The sequence below is a fragment of the Gallinula chloropus genome (genome assembly GCF_964237585.1).
Source record: "Gallinula chloropus genome assembly, chromosome: 3".
Classification (NCBI taxonomy): Eukaryota; Metazoa; Chordata; class Aves; order Gruiformes; family Rallidae; genus Gallinula; species Gallinula chloropus.
The window spans coordinates 113,397,962-113,417,020 of record NC_140087.1 but is presented as its reverse complement, the minus strand read 5'-3'; the positions used below and the strand labels follow the sequence as shown (position 1 = coordinate 113,417,020).

The 19,059-nt window shown below is 39.5% G+C and overlaps 1 protein-coding gene across 1 annotated transcript; it reads right to left on the bottom strand.

The window, feature by feature from the left end:
• Nucleotides 1–408: 408 nt before the first annotated feature.
• On the bottom strand, nucleotides 409–6,279 carry TDRD15 (tudor domain containing 15; the record flags this gene model as incomplete). Its single annotated transcript, XM_084261174.1, has 1 exon — nucleotides 409–6,279. The coding sequence occupies one exon, from the start codon at nucleotides 6,277–6,279 to the stop codon at nucleotides 409–411; it is 5,871 nt and encodes a 1,956-aa protein (XP_084117300.1).
• Nucleotides 6,280–19,059: the final 12,780 nt, after the last annotated feature.

Genomic DNA, 19,059 nt, shown 5'->3' with positions numbered 1-19,059 from the left:
TCCTAGGCACAATCTACTTACTCAAATAATTCTGATGGGATCTTCATGTTCTTTACTACACTGTGGACCAGCAGAATCACAGGTCTTAACCAGCGTTTCTTGCGGCAGACTTACTCTGCGTTAAGTCAGGTTCACTTTTCTTGGATTTTCAGCATCATGATGACTTCCACAGTCATCCTTTGCAGTTTTTCCTTCAGTGGAATATGAACTCCTATCATATGATATTCTAGAACTCATTTCACCGGACTTCCTTACTTTAAACTATCAGAGATAGCCCTATGCATCAGATAGATTTTTTTTTTGTTTCACTTCTTTGCTTTATTTTTGTCAGCCAAAGAAGAGTTTTCATCATAATATGGTCCCAAAAGGGAATCACAGTAACTACAATTTGGACACTTAGGCTGCAAATCAATTTGTTTTTTCTGATTTATTTCTGTCAACTGGAATGAGGCAGCACTTACTGCTAGAGTAAACTGCATGGCCAGCAGCAATTAAGGCATGAGCTAAATTTTTCTCCTCATGCAGAATATCCACCTCTAATTTCATTTCAGAGCCATAGCATTTAAAATGAAATATCAGACCTGGTTTACTAAGAAGCTTCTGAAACAGAAGTTTAGCTTCATCACTCCAGTATTCCCCCTTGGCAGGAACTGTATCATGTAGAGAGCACAAGTGTGCCAAGCGCGGTAAATACGACAGACTTTCTGGAATAACTTTGAGTTTATAGACATCAGAGTAAGGGATGGTCTTCAGAAAGCCGTAATCAATACATTTAAGAACAACACACTGACTTGTTACTTCACTAATTTCTGCCCTGTTCCACTGTTCTTCCAGTCCAAACTTGATCAAGCAGCTAGTACCAGGAGCCACAAGTTCTTCTGGCAAAGCTGGCAAGTTGTCAGGAAGGTCAGAGAGCAGTAAAGACAAGTTTTTCATGCAATCAAATAAGACTTCAAACTGGATGTAGAAATTTGAAGGATCAATAACTGCAGTTGCAATCCCAGGATAACTTCTGCCACTCTGAAGCAGCGCCCATGTGGTTGAATTTATCTTGAATGATAGATCAAATTCCTGACAGTCTGCATTACTGGATTTTTCCAGTCCAACAAGAGTCTGACAGTGACCGAAGAGCTGGTTCACATACTCCTGAAGCAAAATTTCCCCAATTAAAATATCTACTTCCCAAATATGAGAAGATTCCAAGTATCTCAAAAACAAGACCTTTATTTCACGACCCAGGAGTGCATTTACTACGTGGACAGAATCAATTTTCTTCAGGTTTTTTAACCAAACCCATTTACAAAACACAGCTTGTTTAGGAATACTCTTTGTCTCATCACTGAGCATCTTTGCACTACTTAATGACACAATCTCATAATTGCCATAATCCATTAAAAAAACTAGCATTAACTTCTCCCTGACAAACTTCTTTATCACTTTTGATCGATACCACTTCGAGTTCCTTTCAGATTTTGTCATGCATTCCAGTCCTTCTTCGAAGTCATCCACCCTGATCAAATCACTTCCTTGTGCTTCTTTGACAAGCATTACATTTAACTCATGTAACATTTGTACATTTCTCAGTAACTGTACATGGAATTCCCCACTCTCTGAAATATTAATTACTTGGGCTTCTTCCACCTGTCCAGAATTTAGATCTCGAGAAAGGTCATTTAAGGGTACTTTGGAAGTGGTTTTACTATTAACAGCCTTAGGGTTTTTTTCACCAAGATATAAAGTATCTTGAGAATTACCATCTGTAACCAGACCTTGTTTTGGCCTATCTTTCCGTTTATGCATAGGTGCTTTTTGCCACCTGTTCCTGTCTTTTTTCTGCAGAAGGTCATTAGACATAGATTTTCCATCACAAATTACATCTATTTCCCATTGCTCTCCATGTTTCTGTAAGAACTGGCAAATAACTGGCTTTTTATTTATTTTTCTTACAAAATAGGAAGTACTTTTACTATCCCAGTTTTCACCAAGAACAGAGTTTACTCTAAGGAAACAATGAATACTGAGCCTTGGCACAGTTAAGAACTTCTTTTGAATCCTGAAGATTTTTGAAGGACTTACAATTGCTGTATTACCATAGTCAATGAACTCTACCTCAAAGGAGTTTCCTGGTTTCAGAGTTTTAATACCTGCTCTATAGTAAAAACAATCAACACCATACTCTGCTAAAATGAGATCCCCTACCATGAGCTCATCTACGCAATTTTCATGACCTATATTCACCATGCTTTCATTTAGTTCTTCTGCTAGTTGTATTATTAAGTTTTCATCCTCTGCAAACTGAACATAGAAACTTGATGGACTATTCATATGAGAAATATAGCCTTTTACTTTGGAATTCACCTTAATATTGCGTTGAGGAAGATTGATTAATTTAAGGGTATTTTCGTTACTCCTTCCCTGGTGACCTGTATAATTTAGTCTTTCATTATGAGATTCAGACAGAGCAGTTACTTCCTTTGAATTTAAAGCAGCATGACAGAGTGACTGAGAAGCAGGCTTTCCAACCACAGGTTCCTCTCTGTGCTCTGCAATAGCACTGACAGCATTTCTAAAATCCAGTTTTTCATTGTCCTGTAACATTAGCGGCTTTGAGAACCTGCTACACAACTTGTCTGTGCTACGTGCAATTTGCTCATCTTCAAAATTCTGTCCAGTATCTGTCTGATAATATTTATCATATACTTGGCATTTCACTTCAGTTTTGAATTCGACTCTTCCAGGAGTTGTAACAGTTACTTTATTAATCTCTCTGTTATCTTCCATGTGACTTATCACTCCTCCATTACTTCCAAGAAAATGTTCTGTATAGTTTTTCGGTGCAAATTCTTCCAATACTTTTTCTTTAATTTTCTGACTTACTTTAAGCTGTCCATCATACAAATCCACAACTACCTGTCCATTTGATTCTCTGGATACAATTACTGCCTTCAGCAGTTTACCAAGGAATGTTTCCTCAAACCACTTACTAACTCCTGCTGAAATTTTTGTCTCCCTAAGATCTGACAGACCGCATTTAATAGCTTGCATGGGTGTAAGTATTAGGTCAGTGGCAGAGTATGGAATAGGCATCAACTGGTCTCTCTCTACCATATCCTTATTTCCAAAATCCACAAAGTCAACATAAAGATAAGATGTTGATTTCACAGGAAAAGCCAGAGCTCTATAAAAAAGACCATCCTCAAAATATCTAGCTATACATCGTTGTGTATTGCTGGTATCATATTTTGCATTATTTGACATTTTACTTACGGCATTAACCTCCTTCATCAATGCCTCTATAGTGTCAGTGTTCCGATTAAGCTGACAATAGAATTTTGAAGGACTATGTACGTGAGTTATATAAACCTCCTCTTCACTTCCAATTTTTATATCAAAAGATGAGTAGCAAAAACTGTACAGAGAACCCAAAGATGGAAGGTTTCTCAGATCAATACATTCAGATTGAATGAGACCACACTCTCTGATGAATTCATCTACACTAGTAAATGGAGTCCTTAAGTCAACCATATTGCACAAACAGTTGGGGCTTAGAAGAAGTATAGCATAAATGCAGCAAGTCAGTGGTCCTCTAGAAAGGAGTTCTTCAAAACGTCTATGCACTTCTTCAGACCAATTACATGAGTCAGCCTGCAAGCATACATTTTTAAGTGCACAACGGAATGCTTGACTTTCCAGAGTTAGAAAGTCTGGAAGAACACCCTGAAGATCTTTAAGTAAAACTCTTTCCCGATAACCATAGTCTACAAGAACCACATCAACTTCATTTGAGGACACTTCCTGCACAACAGTCGCCCTGTACCACTTCCCATCTTTAGGATATTTCACAATACAGGCAACCTGTCCTGTTTCATAAGGGCTGGTACACTCTTTATAATAAGTTTGAATTTGTTCCATTAATTTATGTAGCTCTGGCAATTTGCTTTGCAACTGACATGAAAAATCTGCTGGGGAAACAACAGAAGAACACACCACCTCAAGAACAGCTCCTGGCTTAAATATGAGCTCTTTATAAAGTATTTTTTTCTCATGTACAGATTTAAGCATTTTAGACCTAGCTGCTTTCCCAAAACTGGACAGGACAACAGATTCTTTCAACACTGAAGGGATCCATTGTGTTTTTTCTTTCTGAAACTTCTCAGCATTTCCAGATACCTTATTTTTACAATTGGAGATGCTCTGTGCATTTCTATTTCCTTTCTTTGATTTGTAGGGACTCAGGGCTTGACTTTTTTTTTTGGCCAAATTTATAACAGAATGTGATGTCTTTTCACAGTATTGAGCATGCCCAAATTGAGCCATACATTTGGCAACATTTCCTTGCTGAAAACCAGTATTATACTGTGCATTAACAAGATACTTGTCATTTTGCTTTCCAATGACACGGATCAGGAGCAGTTTGTTAAATACAACCTCTTTGAAAAAATCTATTTCCCTTCTAACCCACACACCCTCAACAGGAAACGTCCAAGCAAGTGCACAGCTCACAGCTAAAGCTGGTAAATTAGTAAACTCAGGAAGCAGTGTTTTCACATCATAACAGGGTACAGTATCTGTATTTCCAAAGTCCAAAAAATAAACAGTAACACTTACATGAAGCACTTCAATGACAACAGCCCGATAATAACACATGTCTTCACTATACCGTGCACAACACAGCAATCCAGGTTCTGGGTTTTTAAGCACCATTTCATCAGCTCCACATTGGTTATATACACCTGCGATATTTTTCATCAAGGTTTTAAGTTCATTCTGATATTCGCATGTTTGAATACAGAAGTCAGATGGATTTATGACATACACCACAATAGCAGCATGGAAAGAATTCACTTGCATTTCTACTCTTCTGCAGTGACTGGAGAAAGAGATGTTCCGTTCAGGTAAGCAGTTTTTTGTAGGTTTATTTCCAGTAAAATTCATAAGTGAATTGTATCTCTCATCACGTGGCTTGTAGTTTTCAGCAATACTTGTGAAGACACATGATGCTGATGCCTCATTCAGGTTTTTTGGATGCTTCACATCAGTTTCAAAATTTTGATTTTGCAGTGTAATGTAATACAAGCGTTTATTGCTACTGAATAAATCAACATGGACATACAGAGAAGTTTGTCTTATCAAGGCCTGTGTAAGTTCTTTAAGCTGAATTTTTATTACCATTTTGTCCTGACTATGAAAACAAGACAGTGCACATGGAAATGAAGTCATTGGTAAAGCCATGAACTCTACCTTAAGTTTCTGAACACAGCTAGATGGCACAGCTTCAATACTGCCAAAATCCATAAACCAGACTTCCACATGGTCAAACAGAACCTGTTTTATCACTCCTCTGTGCCACTGTCCATTTCGCCTTTTGGCAGCACAGAGCAGCCCTAAACTATCAAAAGATTTCTTAGTCTCTCTACTGATACCTTCATAGTACAACTGCATGGCTCCAGTCAAATCTGCCAGCTCCTTCTGCCATTTCTGTAACTGACAGTAAAATTTATTTGGGCTTACTGCAACAGTTATTTTTACATTTTCTTTACTGCCAACTGGTAGACATGGAAAGAGATCACCTGGAACCGGCCAAAAATCTGTTGGTTTCTCAGAATTAGTGAAAGTAAGCAACTCCTTGCCCGGACACTTCTGTTGCAACAATTGTGGCACTCTCTTACAAAGCATTTCTTGGGGAAACGCTCTTAGCATTTCTACAATGAGACAAAATGAATCTCCATCAATAGATTTTCCTAACTGCAGTTCAGTAACATCATTAATGATCTTAGGCACTTCTAGAATAAACAGCTGGTATGGTACAACAGATTTCACATGACCTCTAACCTCTAATCCTACCAGAGACGAAAAATAGTTAATGGCTTTTGGACTCCATTTTTCTTGAAGAGGAAGTATGCCTGCAAAAACACCCAAAACCACCCTTGGAGGCAGCTGAAACAATTCATCACAAGCAGACGCAAGATGTGTTTCCTCAACCACCAGCACTTGTCCAGTGTCTATAAGAAAAGTCTCATAGTTGTTCTCTCTCTTATCCAGAACTCTTCCTCTATGCCATTTTCCTTCTGCATCCTCCACTAAACAAGATCCACCAATGTAAACATTATCTTTTACTTTGAATACACGTTGTATTTCATTTTGCAATATGTAATAGTCAAGCTCACATCCTGCCTTGTGCTGACCCTGGAACGCTATAGCCAAGCATTCAGGATGGCATTCGATACGAGTTATCTTCAGACTCGTATCTACACTTGGTGAGGGAGTCACATATTCCATTCTGTCTGGAAAGAAAAGGAGTAAGATCAGCCTGATAATTTTTTGTATTTTTTACTCTGTCAGCTAATTCCTTAAATGAAATTTGCATTCGAAAAGCTATAATAATATAAAATTACACTTCTGTCTAAAATGTATACTAAACATTTAACAATGTCTTGTTTTATGCAACTGGGATACACAACACTATTCACTGTAAAGACATGTTTAGATAACATCTGAAAGAAGTACCTCTGGATTTATTTCTCGTGGACAGACTAATTTTATCACTTAAGAATACTCTAATCTGAAAACTATTCCCAGAACAGAAAGAATTAAAGTATCTTATCAGAAACCTGGGGCATGGAGAAGAAGGGAAGACAGACATGCAGGGACACAGAACAGGATGGCAGAGACAACTGGGAAGAAAACTGTGTTTCTTCAAGGAAAAGTATTTCTTATTAACAAAAACAGAAGTGGAAATCAATTTGTGTTATTTATTGTCTCTGCTCATCTCACAAATGTTACTTACATCCAGTAAATTTAACTACATATCTCCCAAAAAGACATGCAATTCAGCACTTCATTACACTAGACCTGCAGTTACAAAGACAGTTTACCTGCAAAACTATTTCCTCTCTGTTTCTCGCACTCTTAATATGTGAAGAACCAAGGACTCCTTCCTCACTCACCCTCTCACCCTTTTTCTGTATAAATCACATCTTCAAATCAATGACCTCTTATAGCTCCATACTCTACTAGTAGTTTCCCTAATTTGGCAATCTATATACTATCAGGTATAGCTGCAGCATACCGTCAAGTTTTCACAACTGCAAGGACACATAGAACTTGTCCTATGACAAACATTACTGCATGGCCCATCAAATCAAGCCAGGTGTATTTTGTACTGTCTCAACACTCTCATTCTGACAGTTTAAGTACCTTTAAACCCTTCAGACACTTATTTTGACTTTTATCTATGATGTGGTCTTCAATATCAGCTTCTAGTTCTACCCAGATTTGTCAATCTGATATCACGCTGCTTTATGATCATAATTAAACGATGCAATTCTATAACTGACATTCTAGCAAAGTAATTAGGAGTAGACAACATCAGTCAAAAGCAAAAGCAGTGTATAAACACACAGGCACATACTTTGTCCCATGTATTCGTACGATTTTTTATGTAGAGCTGAAAGCAAAACTTCCAGTTTCAACTACAACTTGCTAGAGCAAAATCCTTCTCAGCCTGGGAAAAGCCTTCAACAGAAATGCCACAATAGTTTTTATCATAAGCATACACGAAGTAGCTAGCGATCATACAACCTGTCTTCAGAACAAGTATGATGCCTATCTAGTTCCACAGCCTAATAAAATTTTTAAGTGAATTGAGCACTTCCCTGTAAAGCTTACCAGATCATCACAGGCAGGGGGAAGGAACTATGCCTTCCCAAAAGCAGCCAACCCCAAAACAATCAACACAAAACCGAAACAGCACATTTAACTCCCTCCTGCCCACAAAAGCCACCAACCAGCCAAAAAAAAAAAAAAAAAAGCTCCCAGTAAACTCAGTACCGAATTCTGATCTGAGAAATACCTTCTTAAACAAGCGCTTGTTTTCCACTTTTCCCTGTTATCAAATAGAATGCTAAATTCTACGGTTTTATTAATCAAACAGACTTTAGGAAAGGGTTTTGTCTGCCTGAAACACCTGATCATTAGAGAGAATCAAACATTTAAAGGGGCATCACTGATGCTTTGGGCATCTTTTCTTTCATTGAAAGAAGCGCCTAACTGCAGAAACACACAATAAATGAGACCGATTTGTGCATCAACATTTCCTTGTCCCTTGTCACAGCCCAAATAATAGCGGCACACTGCCGCAGTCGCATTTCTAGTTTACAAAATGACCTTTTACTCACCTATACGCCAGTTCGGACTTATTCAGGACACCTTTAGAAACCTCAGCCCTCTTACTAACATCTCTGCATCTCTCTACAAAGAAAAACGATAGAAAAACATTGGGAAATTACACATAAGCTAAAGTCTTGTACTACTTCTCCAAATCCTCCTCCTACACCACAAACGCACCCTGGAAGAGTTCCTCGTAGCCACTTTACTTAGCGTTAGAATTTTAAAAAAAACAAGCCTCAGAAATTAATCAAGCTCCCTGAAACCACAGTGAGCGCATTCTTTCTTCAGTGCGGCTCAGAAAACACACCAGTCAGAACACCGCGCAGGTCAACCCACCACCGACTTTCTACACAAGAGTGGTCAGGCACTTCTGTTGCCAATGCTCCAGCCATCAAAACCTCTATCATGCAAACTTGTAGCACAATAAAAGGGCTTTTAAATTCAACGAAACGGAGGGCACAAACAACAGCTCAGAGCATTCACGCCGCCCTCCCAAAGCAGCGGCCCAGGCCGGAGCTGTTTTGACGCCCCGGGCAGCGCTCGCCAGAGAGGAGCAGAGCGCGAAGCCGGGCTCAGCTCGGCAACACTCGGCCCGCCGGACGGATATCGCTGCTGCCGCCGCCACGCCAGGCGCTAAAATAAAGACCGCCACCCTCCAGCAGGCGTAACTTACCGTAACTAGGGCGAAATCAGTGTGCAAGAGCCATAACGCGATTATCTCGCGCCAACCCAGCTCCAGAACACTCACCGCCCCGCTCTGCCCTCGCTGACAAAATGGCGCCACAACAAACCCCGCTCAGACGCCGCTCAGCACCACACACATACTGATCACCATGTGCACCGAATCGCCTTTTTATTGGCGGGTGGGCCTTAAACGGTGATAGGCGGGAATGTCAGGGCAGCGCCCAGCCAATCGGCATGAACCAATAGCTGAGGTGCGGTTTGGGTTTGGGTTTGGGTTTGGGTTTGGGTTTGGGTTTGGGTTTGGGTTTGGGTTTGGGTTTGGGTTTGGGTTTGGGTTTGGCTTTGGCTTTGGCTTTGGCTTTGGCTTTGGCTTTGGCTTTGGCTTTGGCTTTGGCTCTGTTTCTTCCTGTGGGTAACCCAGCACAGTTCATTTTTCTTCTGGAGCTGTGCCTTTTTTGGTGGTGTTTTGAGGTTTTTGTTTGGTTTTTTGTTGTGGGTTTTTTTTGGATTTTTTTCCCCCTTTATGCTTGCACTCTTTTGGTATGAGGTATAAGAGGTACAACCCTACAAATATTGGTAGTCACTGGTATATCTATAACTGTTTTCACTCTTTGGACTGTGTTCATGTGCAAAGCTGAGAGAGAGAAAAGTCACTTTTGCAATTCTTAGTAATCGCCAAATACATCTATTATATTGAAGCTTGGAAAGTGAATGTCTAAAGTGTGCCATACCTACTTGAATTAACTCGAAAATTTACAAGAGTTTTTAGTTCAATTTTGCAGGTAAGCAGTCATGGTTCTCATGTTTTAAGTTTTTTTTGTAAGAGCTACTCAGAACAAAGGTTGTACAAATTATGACTGATGCACCTTTAGCTTTATATTTTAAAATAAAATACCTGGTTTACTCTTTAATTCTTATGTTGACTAACACAATTCCACTACTGGCAAATTACTTTGGGTGGTGTTTTGATGCTGGCTGGATGTCCATCAAAGCTGTTCTGTCACTCCCCTTCTCAGCTGGCCTGGGGAGAAAATTTATAATGATAGACTTACAGGTTGAGGTAAGGTCAGGGAGAGATCATTCAGCAATTAATGTCGTTAAACAGACTTAACAGGGAATAAAATGCACCTAATTTATTACCAAATGAAAACAGAGTGGGATAATGAGAAATAAAACCAAATCTTAAAACACCTCCCCCCACCCCTCCTTCTTGAACTTAACTTTATCCCCTATTTCTCCACCTCCTCTCCCTGAGTGGCACAGGGGGATGGGGAACAGAGGTTGCAGTCATTTCATCAGAAATTGTCTATGCCACTTTTTTCTTATTGCAGGGACAACTCACACTCTTCCGTTGCTCCAGCATGGAGTCCCTCTCATGGGAGACAGTTCTCCACAAACTTCTCCAATGTGAGTCCTTTCCTAGAGAGGCTTCAGTTCTTCGCAAACTGCCCCAGCACGACTTCCATGAGGCGCAAACCTCCAGGAACAGACCACTCCAGCCTGGTCCCCATGGAGTCACAAGTTCCCCAGCAAACCTACTCTGGCATGGGCCCCTCTCTCCACAGGCTGCAGGTCCTGCCAGGAGCTTGCTCCAGCACGGGCTTCCCACCAGGTCACAGCATCCTTCAAGTATCTCTAACTGCTCCAGCATGGGGTCTTCCGTGGGCTGCAGGAGACTCACTGTTATGGCATCTGGAGGACCGCATCCCTTTTGTGTCTGCAGAGTTTCTTACATCTTCTCACTTCTTTCTCTGGTGGCAAAAAGCTGATGCTTGGAGGTTTTTTTCCATCTTAAGTGTGCTATCACAGAGGTGCTATGACTGTTGCTGACTGGCTCAGCCTTGGTCAGCAGCAGGTCCGTCCTTGAGCTGGCTGGTGTTGGCTCTCCATCAGCTTTTCGTAGAAGCCACCCCTGCAGTCCCACGACCACTACCACAATGTTTCCATGCAAACACAAAACACTTTGGAAGACTGAGGTTTTGCTGATCTGCTTACTTCTTTAACAGAAATAGGATTATACATACCCACTCTGAACTGTGCAGTTGTTTACTTTCTTCCACAATATAAAGCAGTAATGTCCTGTGCACTCCTGTACTCCAGTCTTCACAGTTTGGACTCAGTCTCTCTCAGCTTTTTTTTTTTTCTTTTTCTTTTTTCCCCTTTAACAGCCCTTGGTTCAGGGTATAGATATACCTACTTCTCTTTAGGCAGCTCCTCCAGAAGGTCTTCCAACAGAAAGCATGTTCTTGTTAGTTCCTCATCATGTGCCTCTTCCAGAAGGTGGAATACAGTGTGTCCCTCCTGTTTGAAGTTATGCTGCTATGGGAAAAACAGTTATGACCAGGCAGTTTGTCAGGGCCTATTGGATGCTGGAGGTTTCTCACCTTTTTCCAGAAAAAAAGGAGTTTTTTGCTGATTATGACTTTGCAACTTGCATCATTTCAGCCAGTGAAGGAATTGTGTCTTTTCTTACATAGTGTGGGGGCTTTGGGAGGTCTTTTGGTTTGCTCGAGTTGTATGAATTATCTTTTTTCCCCTCAGGCTTGGTATCTACGTTGCTTTATGCCTACCTGACGTTTTCCACTGCCACATCTCAGAAGCAAGCTCCTCCAATAACTTTTTACACATGAATAGTCACTATAGGCCATTGTAAGTGTTTGGGAAGCACATATGAGCCAAAAGCAGAAATAGCAGTGTTGTCATGTCTCAGAGCATCCCTATAGTGTACTTCAGCAAACTTGCAAAACCTATTCAGTATTTGCATTATTGTAAATATTCTAAAATATTGATGAAACTACACATTCCACATTGATTAGTAGTAAATCTCATCTGTGTTTACTGCGTAAGTAGTATAAACTACTCTGAGTTTTCATCTTTTCCACATTGATCTTTAAAAATTTTGTGTTGCTGTTATTCCCAGAGAAAGCTATGTTTTCCTATCTCATTGTTACTGTGAGGAAGCCATTAAATATTTTTGCTGTTTTATCCATATGGAAGGTTAACAAACTCCAGTAAAGTTTATTTATATTCCATTGACAGAAATAAAATACAACTGAAAAAGAATTTTGATGTGTGAGACGTTTCTCCTTTAACAAGTTTTGCCTGAGACAAAACTCTTAAAGTGAACTTCAACTTTTTTTTCTACATGGAACTACTGAAAAAGGCGTTTCACATGATCCAAAATATGTCTCTCTATGTCCACACAGGAGTGTTTTCCCATCAGAAATATTTTTTATGTGATTCTTGTGTAGGCCTTAAACATAGTTAATGAAAATCTAAAGCATTTCACCAAAAGGCCTTCTGTGCTTATGGGATGAAGTTGCTGTTTATACCCATTTTAGATTTATAAGATATGGTGGTCTGTTTCTGAGTTTGACTACTCTCAGTACACTTCCATAGGAAAGTTGTTGTGAAAGAATGGTAACTAGTTTCCCTTATACCTTTAAGTGGAGTATAAAGAAAGTAAAGTAATATTCTACTAGGGTTTAATGGAATATTGTAAATGAAGCTCTGCTGCCTGCTGTCTTCTAGGAGGTAGAACAAAGCACTGTGTGAGTGATCACCTGTGTTGAAATCAGGTAACGAAAAACTAACCCCAGTTATAGCTAAGTTACAACACTTAGGAAAATTGACTTTGAGGTGAGGAAACATAAGACAAACCTTATTACATATTACCCAACGATGGCTTTTGGATAATATAGGCATTTATCTCCAAGTCTAAACACCAACAGTAGTCTGCAGCCTTATTAAAGTAGTCCTGGAAGGTTGTAAATATGTATTTCCTTTGATTTGAGCAGTAAAAAACCCCATAAACTAAAACCAAACAACGGAATCACCAGCATCTCCTCTGCTCAAATTTCAAAAGAAAAGTGATCCTCACTGGATTTTGTGAGAGAGTGGAAGGAGGTTGGGGGGGATTGGGTAACCACCCACATCCAAGGAAGGTAAGGGGTACGGATTGCAAGAGGAACAGAGGAGGGTTTAAGACGTAATCTTCTCTTTAATATTCCCTTCTGTGGTGACTAAATAGTTGGATGCTGATGATGCTAGCTCTATGCACTGTATGCTGACTGGAATGAATCCCGTCCTAAAGAACCTGACTTTCACAAAGAATTATGTAGACATCATAACTGCTGTGATTCCACGTGGGGAGAAAAGGAGAATGAAACAAAGCATATCCTTCTTTTAATCCCCATGACTACTCTGGTATGTGTCCTTAGTGTTGCTAAGATTGTTTCTGAATATTAATATCATAAAACTGTCACTAAAATAGATGACACTTTTTCATTTTCAGGAAGGATGCTCTGTAGTAAAGTACTTTGAAATTGTCTCCTATGGGCTTTGATTAGGTCATGACATGCTAAAGTGTATGGACAGGGGAACTTAATGCTCTGTGATTTTGTTCCATCCCTCTCCAGCTTGAGTCTTGTGCAAACCTGAGAATACATCAGTGGTTTTAGATCGTCAGAAGAGTTTTTTATTGCATGTAATCAAATTGTTTTTCTAAGAGTCACTGCAGCATTCCATGTAATAGTATTTGTGCTTCTCTTTTAAATAAATGGCTTTGAAAGGAAAGATGTATGTGACACAGAGGTGCAAGTCAATGACAAGAGCAGAAATACAGGACAACTCAAAATTCTGAAAATGAAGAGTAGGAGCATCATCACCAAAGATACATCTCACAAAAAATGGATCACTTTTACAGCCTAGATTTAAATGATATCATTGACATAAAAAATAATTCTATCATTCTATCAGCTTTTTCTGAAAAAAAAAAAATCAGGATATCTTTAGAACCTTTCACACTACTAGATCTCTGGAACACTTTTGCTTTTTCTGAATCAGTCCAACAGGTTTGCTGGTTTTTTGTAGCAGTCAGTAAACTTGCAAAAAGAATGGGACTCAAAATAGTCATCTCAAAACAAAACTTTGTGCACTTTTTCCTATTTTGTCGTTGATTGAGTGTCCTCAATGTGTTCTTAGTTTGTGTTAACTTGAACGATAGTCACTAGGTGGCAGGAACAACCACAAGTTTAGCTGGATGCTTGTTTAGTTCTGTAGAAAAGAGCACGGAAGGGACGCAGTCTGAACTGCAATGAAATCTGAGGGGTTGTGTGCTGTACAGTTTCACTAGAAGGCTCATCATATTAATCACATCATCTGAAAACACTTTTTCAGTGTTTTCAGGTACCCTGAATTAACTCTTGAAATACTTTCAATATGTTTACAGCACTTGTTTATTCAATAAACAGTCAAAATTTAATTTCAAATACTTTACTAGATCACATGTTGCTCTTACTAACACCTTATTAAAAAAAATTTAATATATCATCACTTACATGAAATTATTCATTAACTCAGCACCTTACATATAGAAAAGTAGAGGGTAGAAATAGCTTTTACAACATAATTTCGGTAGTAGACAATAGTTATTGTTGCTTCTTAAAATACACATTGCACATTTCAGTGGCAGTCAGTGTCAGAGCAGGGAGAAGATACACCAAATACATCAGAAGACATGCCCATTTTACAGGTGAGAGAACTGAGACTGGTTGAACAGTGGGACAAAGCAGAAAGTAGAATTTCTGTTAATGGAAGCCTCCTGACACGGATGAGTTTTGCCATACGCACTGCAGCACACCAGTACAGCTCTGCAGGTGCAGACCCACTATGAGTGGTGGGGTTGAGTTTCTCTGCTCTGCAGTTTGTGTGGTGCAGTAACACCATGCCATTAATCTACTTTAGCAATTCCTGTGGCACAATCATAGTAAATCTGCCAAGTTAAATGATTGGTGCTGGTTCCCCAATATCCAAGTCAACAGGTTCTAAGGGAGGGAGGATTATTTAAGACTCGTTCTAGTGTAGTCACATGGACTAGATTTCTGCTAGCATTTATAAAGCATTTTTGGAATTAGTTTCATTACAAATAATTTGTGCACACAGAATAGTGCTGATCAAAGCAGGGTAAATGGGAATGATAGAGATTTATCTCCTATTCTGAACTAAAACTAACATAAAAACACCCAGAGGGAAGCTAGACTTGGGCCCTCAGTGGGTAAATTCCTGGTTCTTCAACATGGTGGTGGAAGAATAGTACTAATGGAGAGGTTGAATACAGGAAAAGGAAAAACTATCTTCAGAACAGAATATCAATGTCAATTACTGAGATTAAATAGTTCAATTTTGCATAGTAAATACTGTATTTTAAAAGGCCTGTAGATCAAAAAGTTTGGGTTTTCTTTTTTTAGTTCTGAAATTAGCTTATTTTGACAGGGGAAGCTAGTTGCATATTCAGTGGCAATTCTGTTGTCAGAAATATTGAATAATCTTTCTGGTAAGGGGTACAATGAACTATTGCATGTAGTGATGGTAGGTGAGCTAATTGAATTGTGAGTCATAAAATCACAGAATAGTTTGGGTTGTAAAGGACCTCAAAGCCCATCTAGTTCCAACCCCCTGCCATGGGAAGGAATACCCTCCACTAGACCAGGGTGCCCAAAGCCCCATCCAGCCTGGCCTTGAACACTGCCAGGGATCCAGGGGCAGCCACAGCTTCTCTGGGCAACCTGTGTCAGTCCCTCACCTCCCTCACAGGGAAGAATTTCTTCCTTATATCTAATCTAAATCTACCCTCCTTCATTTTAAAGCATTACCCCTTGTCCTATCACTCCATACTCTGATAAACTGTTCCTCTCCATCTTTCTTGTGGTCATGAAATCACAGGAACTAAGAGGTGAAAAAAGACCTGTTGAATCATCTCTTTGTCTCTGAAGAGACAACCTCTATGATCTAACAGGTTTTTAACACTACTCTGTGGTCCATATTGATAACTACTCTGGCCCCAATCCTACAACCTGCATGCGAAGAAGTTGCAGTCTCTTGCAGAGTGGGTGTCTGCAGAGGTACACGTGGATTCTGCAGATCTGACAGCACTTGTGTGGTCTTAATTCATACTCAATTAAAATCTTAGCAAACCTGTTTGTGAATTTTACACATTCAGACAAAAACTACCCACAGTCTCACAAAAAGACATTTTTTTTGCTCAGACACCCTGCATGCACGTGTCCACACTGCACTGGATGCGTAATGTTTGAAGACTGTAGCCTTACCTGGAACCTTTATGCACAATTTTCATTTCAACATAAAAGCATATGTCAGAAAAATAAAATATTTGATTGCTTAAGTTTTTCTGTCTCATAGTTCAGGTTTATCATCTGTAAAAGGCCTTTTTATTTAGGAATGTTGGAACATCTCTGCCACAGCAGTAGTGCTCAGCGTCTTTTGTAAACTGATGTCCATCGTTTCAGCTGGTCCCATATTAGTTTGTTTTTTTCTTAAAAGCCTTACTATGTTAGACTTCACTGTTAATCATTATAACTATCTTGTTAAATATTTTCCATCTTGTCTGTTTACAAACAGAATGAGTTCTTTAAAACTCTTTCCTGGCATTTGTTGTTGGCCACTTGTGTGAAATATGAAATCACAGTGCAAACAATAGCAATGTTCATTACAACATATGCTTGCTTTTAATACCTTCAGCCCAACCTGTTCTTTCATACTAGCACTCTCAGATGTTCACATATGTGTGTGTGTGTGGCCTTTAGCACTAGTTTTGGTGTTAATTAATGACCAAATCCGGCCTTGAGATAGGTAAAGGAAGTTTGTTGTGTACTGATATGTCTGCATACAGAATTTTATCCACTGAAAGATGAGTTTAGAAATATATTTTAAATATATAATATTTAAATATCTCAAAAGTACTTTTTCTGGTAAATTGTAGCTATTTATTCAGCATAAGGCAAAAGTACTTCTCTGCTATGTTCCTTTAGACAATATACTGGAAAATGTATGATATACTGCAGCCCATTTAATTGCTGTGGGGTGCTGATCCGTCCTTGGAATTGAAGTACAAGATTTTGTCATCACATGTATTAAAGGGGCAAAGACAGCCTGAAAATCACACCAGTGCTCAGAGAAAAATTTATCCTTAAAGTCGATGGCAAAACTCCCACTGAATTCACTGGGGCAAGGGTTTCCCTTGTATTTAAGCAACAAGAAAAGCATTGCATGTGTGGGAAGTAAAAAACAGAAATACTTTCAGTATTTTTTTAATTGTTTTTACTAGAGATTGGGTTTGATTGGCAAGTCCCCTAAAGCAAAAAGTGATGCAGAGGTAGTTTTGACTTTAAGGATCTGCTGTCACAGTCGGACTTGCACAGGCACATCCATGTGCCCATCAGCCTGTCATTCGGTTTTCATCTGTGAATTTGATTGTAGGAGCAAGAGTACGAAGAGGATGGTACCACAACTGAAAGGTAGAACATACTCAGTAGCATGTTTTATTCATTTGAAATTCACTCCCACTTGACCCAGAGATTGGCCACATTCAGGAAATTATGTAAGTGGCGCCTCACGATCCAGACTCTGTGCTAAGCTCTTTTCCCAGCATCCAATCTACTCTTAACTTTTCCCTTCTCTGTCATGTAAAGTGGTATTTCTGGGCAGGTGGAGATTTCTGCTTCGTACACATTGCTTTTACTTGCAGTCTAAGCCATGTAAAACACCTTCAGGCCTTGTACATAGCAGGTTTTTGGGACCAGCTCTACTGCTTCAGTGCAAAACCTAGTCCCCTTACACTCTACAGAGATGTGCTGTGAGGTTTACCAGTGCATTGTCCCTTGGTATCAAAACAACTACGTCTAAACCAGTGGCTAAAAAAGCTGAATAAATATACTTCCAAATATTACCCTATGGATTTCCATATAAATTCTTACAATAATACTTCTTTTTTTCTATACAGAGTTATTTATACGGTAACAGAGAGTGTTGTAAACTAAGAAGTCATAAAGCATGAATAGATGTTGTTAATAAAGTGTTTCACTTGTATGTTAAGAATAGATTCCAAATACTGAGACAGCCAGTCATCTTCAAACTGAGCACATTTCCAAGGGGCAGTGATGCACAGCTCATGTACAACCCACTTCATTTCAGTAATTTTTAAATTACATTTAAACATACATTATTTTCAAAACAAAGAGGAAAAGTTACCCTCATGGAAGTTAGTGTTTTGCCATTGAATTTGGAAAGTCTAGATTTTCTTCTAGTGGCACGTCTGACTAATTTGTCTGCAGCAGCCAGCAGCTGATCACCTAATCACCACCCAGCCGCTTGCTTGCCTTCCCCCCACCTCTCCCAGGCAGGATGGTGGAGAGTATCAGAAGAGTATAAGTGATAAAACTCATGAGCTAAGGTAAAGACAGTTCAACAGGTAAAGTAAAAGGTACAAGCAAAGCAAGACAAGGAATAGTTCTGAGCAACCTGGTCTAGTTAAGATGTCCCTGCTTACTGCAAGGAGGTTGGGCTAGATGGCCTTTAGAGGTTCCTTCCATCCTAACGGATTCTGTCATTATATGATTTCATTCCCCACTTCCCATGGGCAGGCAGGTGTTCAGCCATCTCCAGGAGAGCAAGCTCTGTCACACCTAATGGTGACTTGGGAAGATAAATGCCATCACTCCAGCACAAACCTAAAACACAGCCCCATTTTATGAATAAAATGTACTCTATCCCAGCCAAACTCAACACCCTATTTTGTGTAAGATTTGAGCAAATGGAAGAGAAGAGAATTATTATGTAGAGAGTACTCCTTGGCATGGTTTTGTCATGAAGCAACAAACTCCTCTTAAAACTTCCTGAGTGAGATTATAGAGTCAGCTTTGGCCAGGGGCTATTTTGTGGTAGAAGGTTTAGACGCAGTCACTTTATTCTGGAGAGTAAGGAAGTTTAGTGATGAGGGTGCAACTGAATAATACCAGTTGAGTGAAGGGGCAGAGATCTCCAGGTCCTGTTTTCCACACGTGAGGCAGAGATGTAGCCTCTTCTAAGAACCTGACTGAAAGTCCCACACAGTGACTTTTCTAGATATTTCACTGGGAAAAAAACACATTGTCACTTCCCTAGTGTAAAAGAAGGGCTACTAATAGTAGAAACTGCTCAGTCTCATCTTCTTCTGCAGAGAGCACTTCCCTGTTAGATGAAAGCAAGTGTTTTCCGTTTTGTCCAAACAAAATCAAATTGAAGCTTAGCTGACAGGCTGTTACCACAGGTTTCTTTGCCACATGGGATAATGCAGGTGACTGGAAAAGGTAGAAGGAACTTGAGGGTAACATTCGTTCAAATGTTCATGTTGGTTCGTGGAAGTGATTA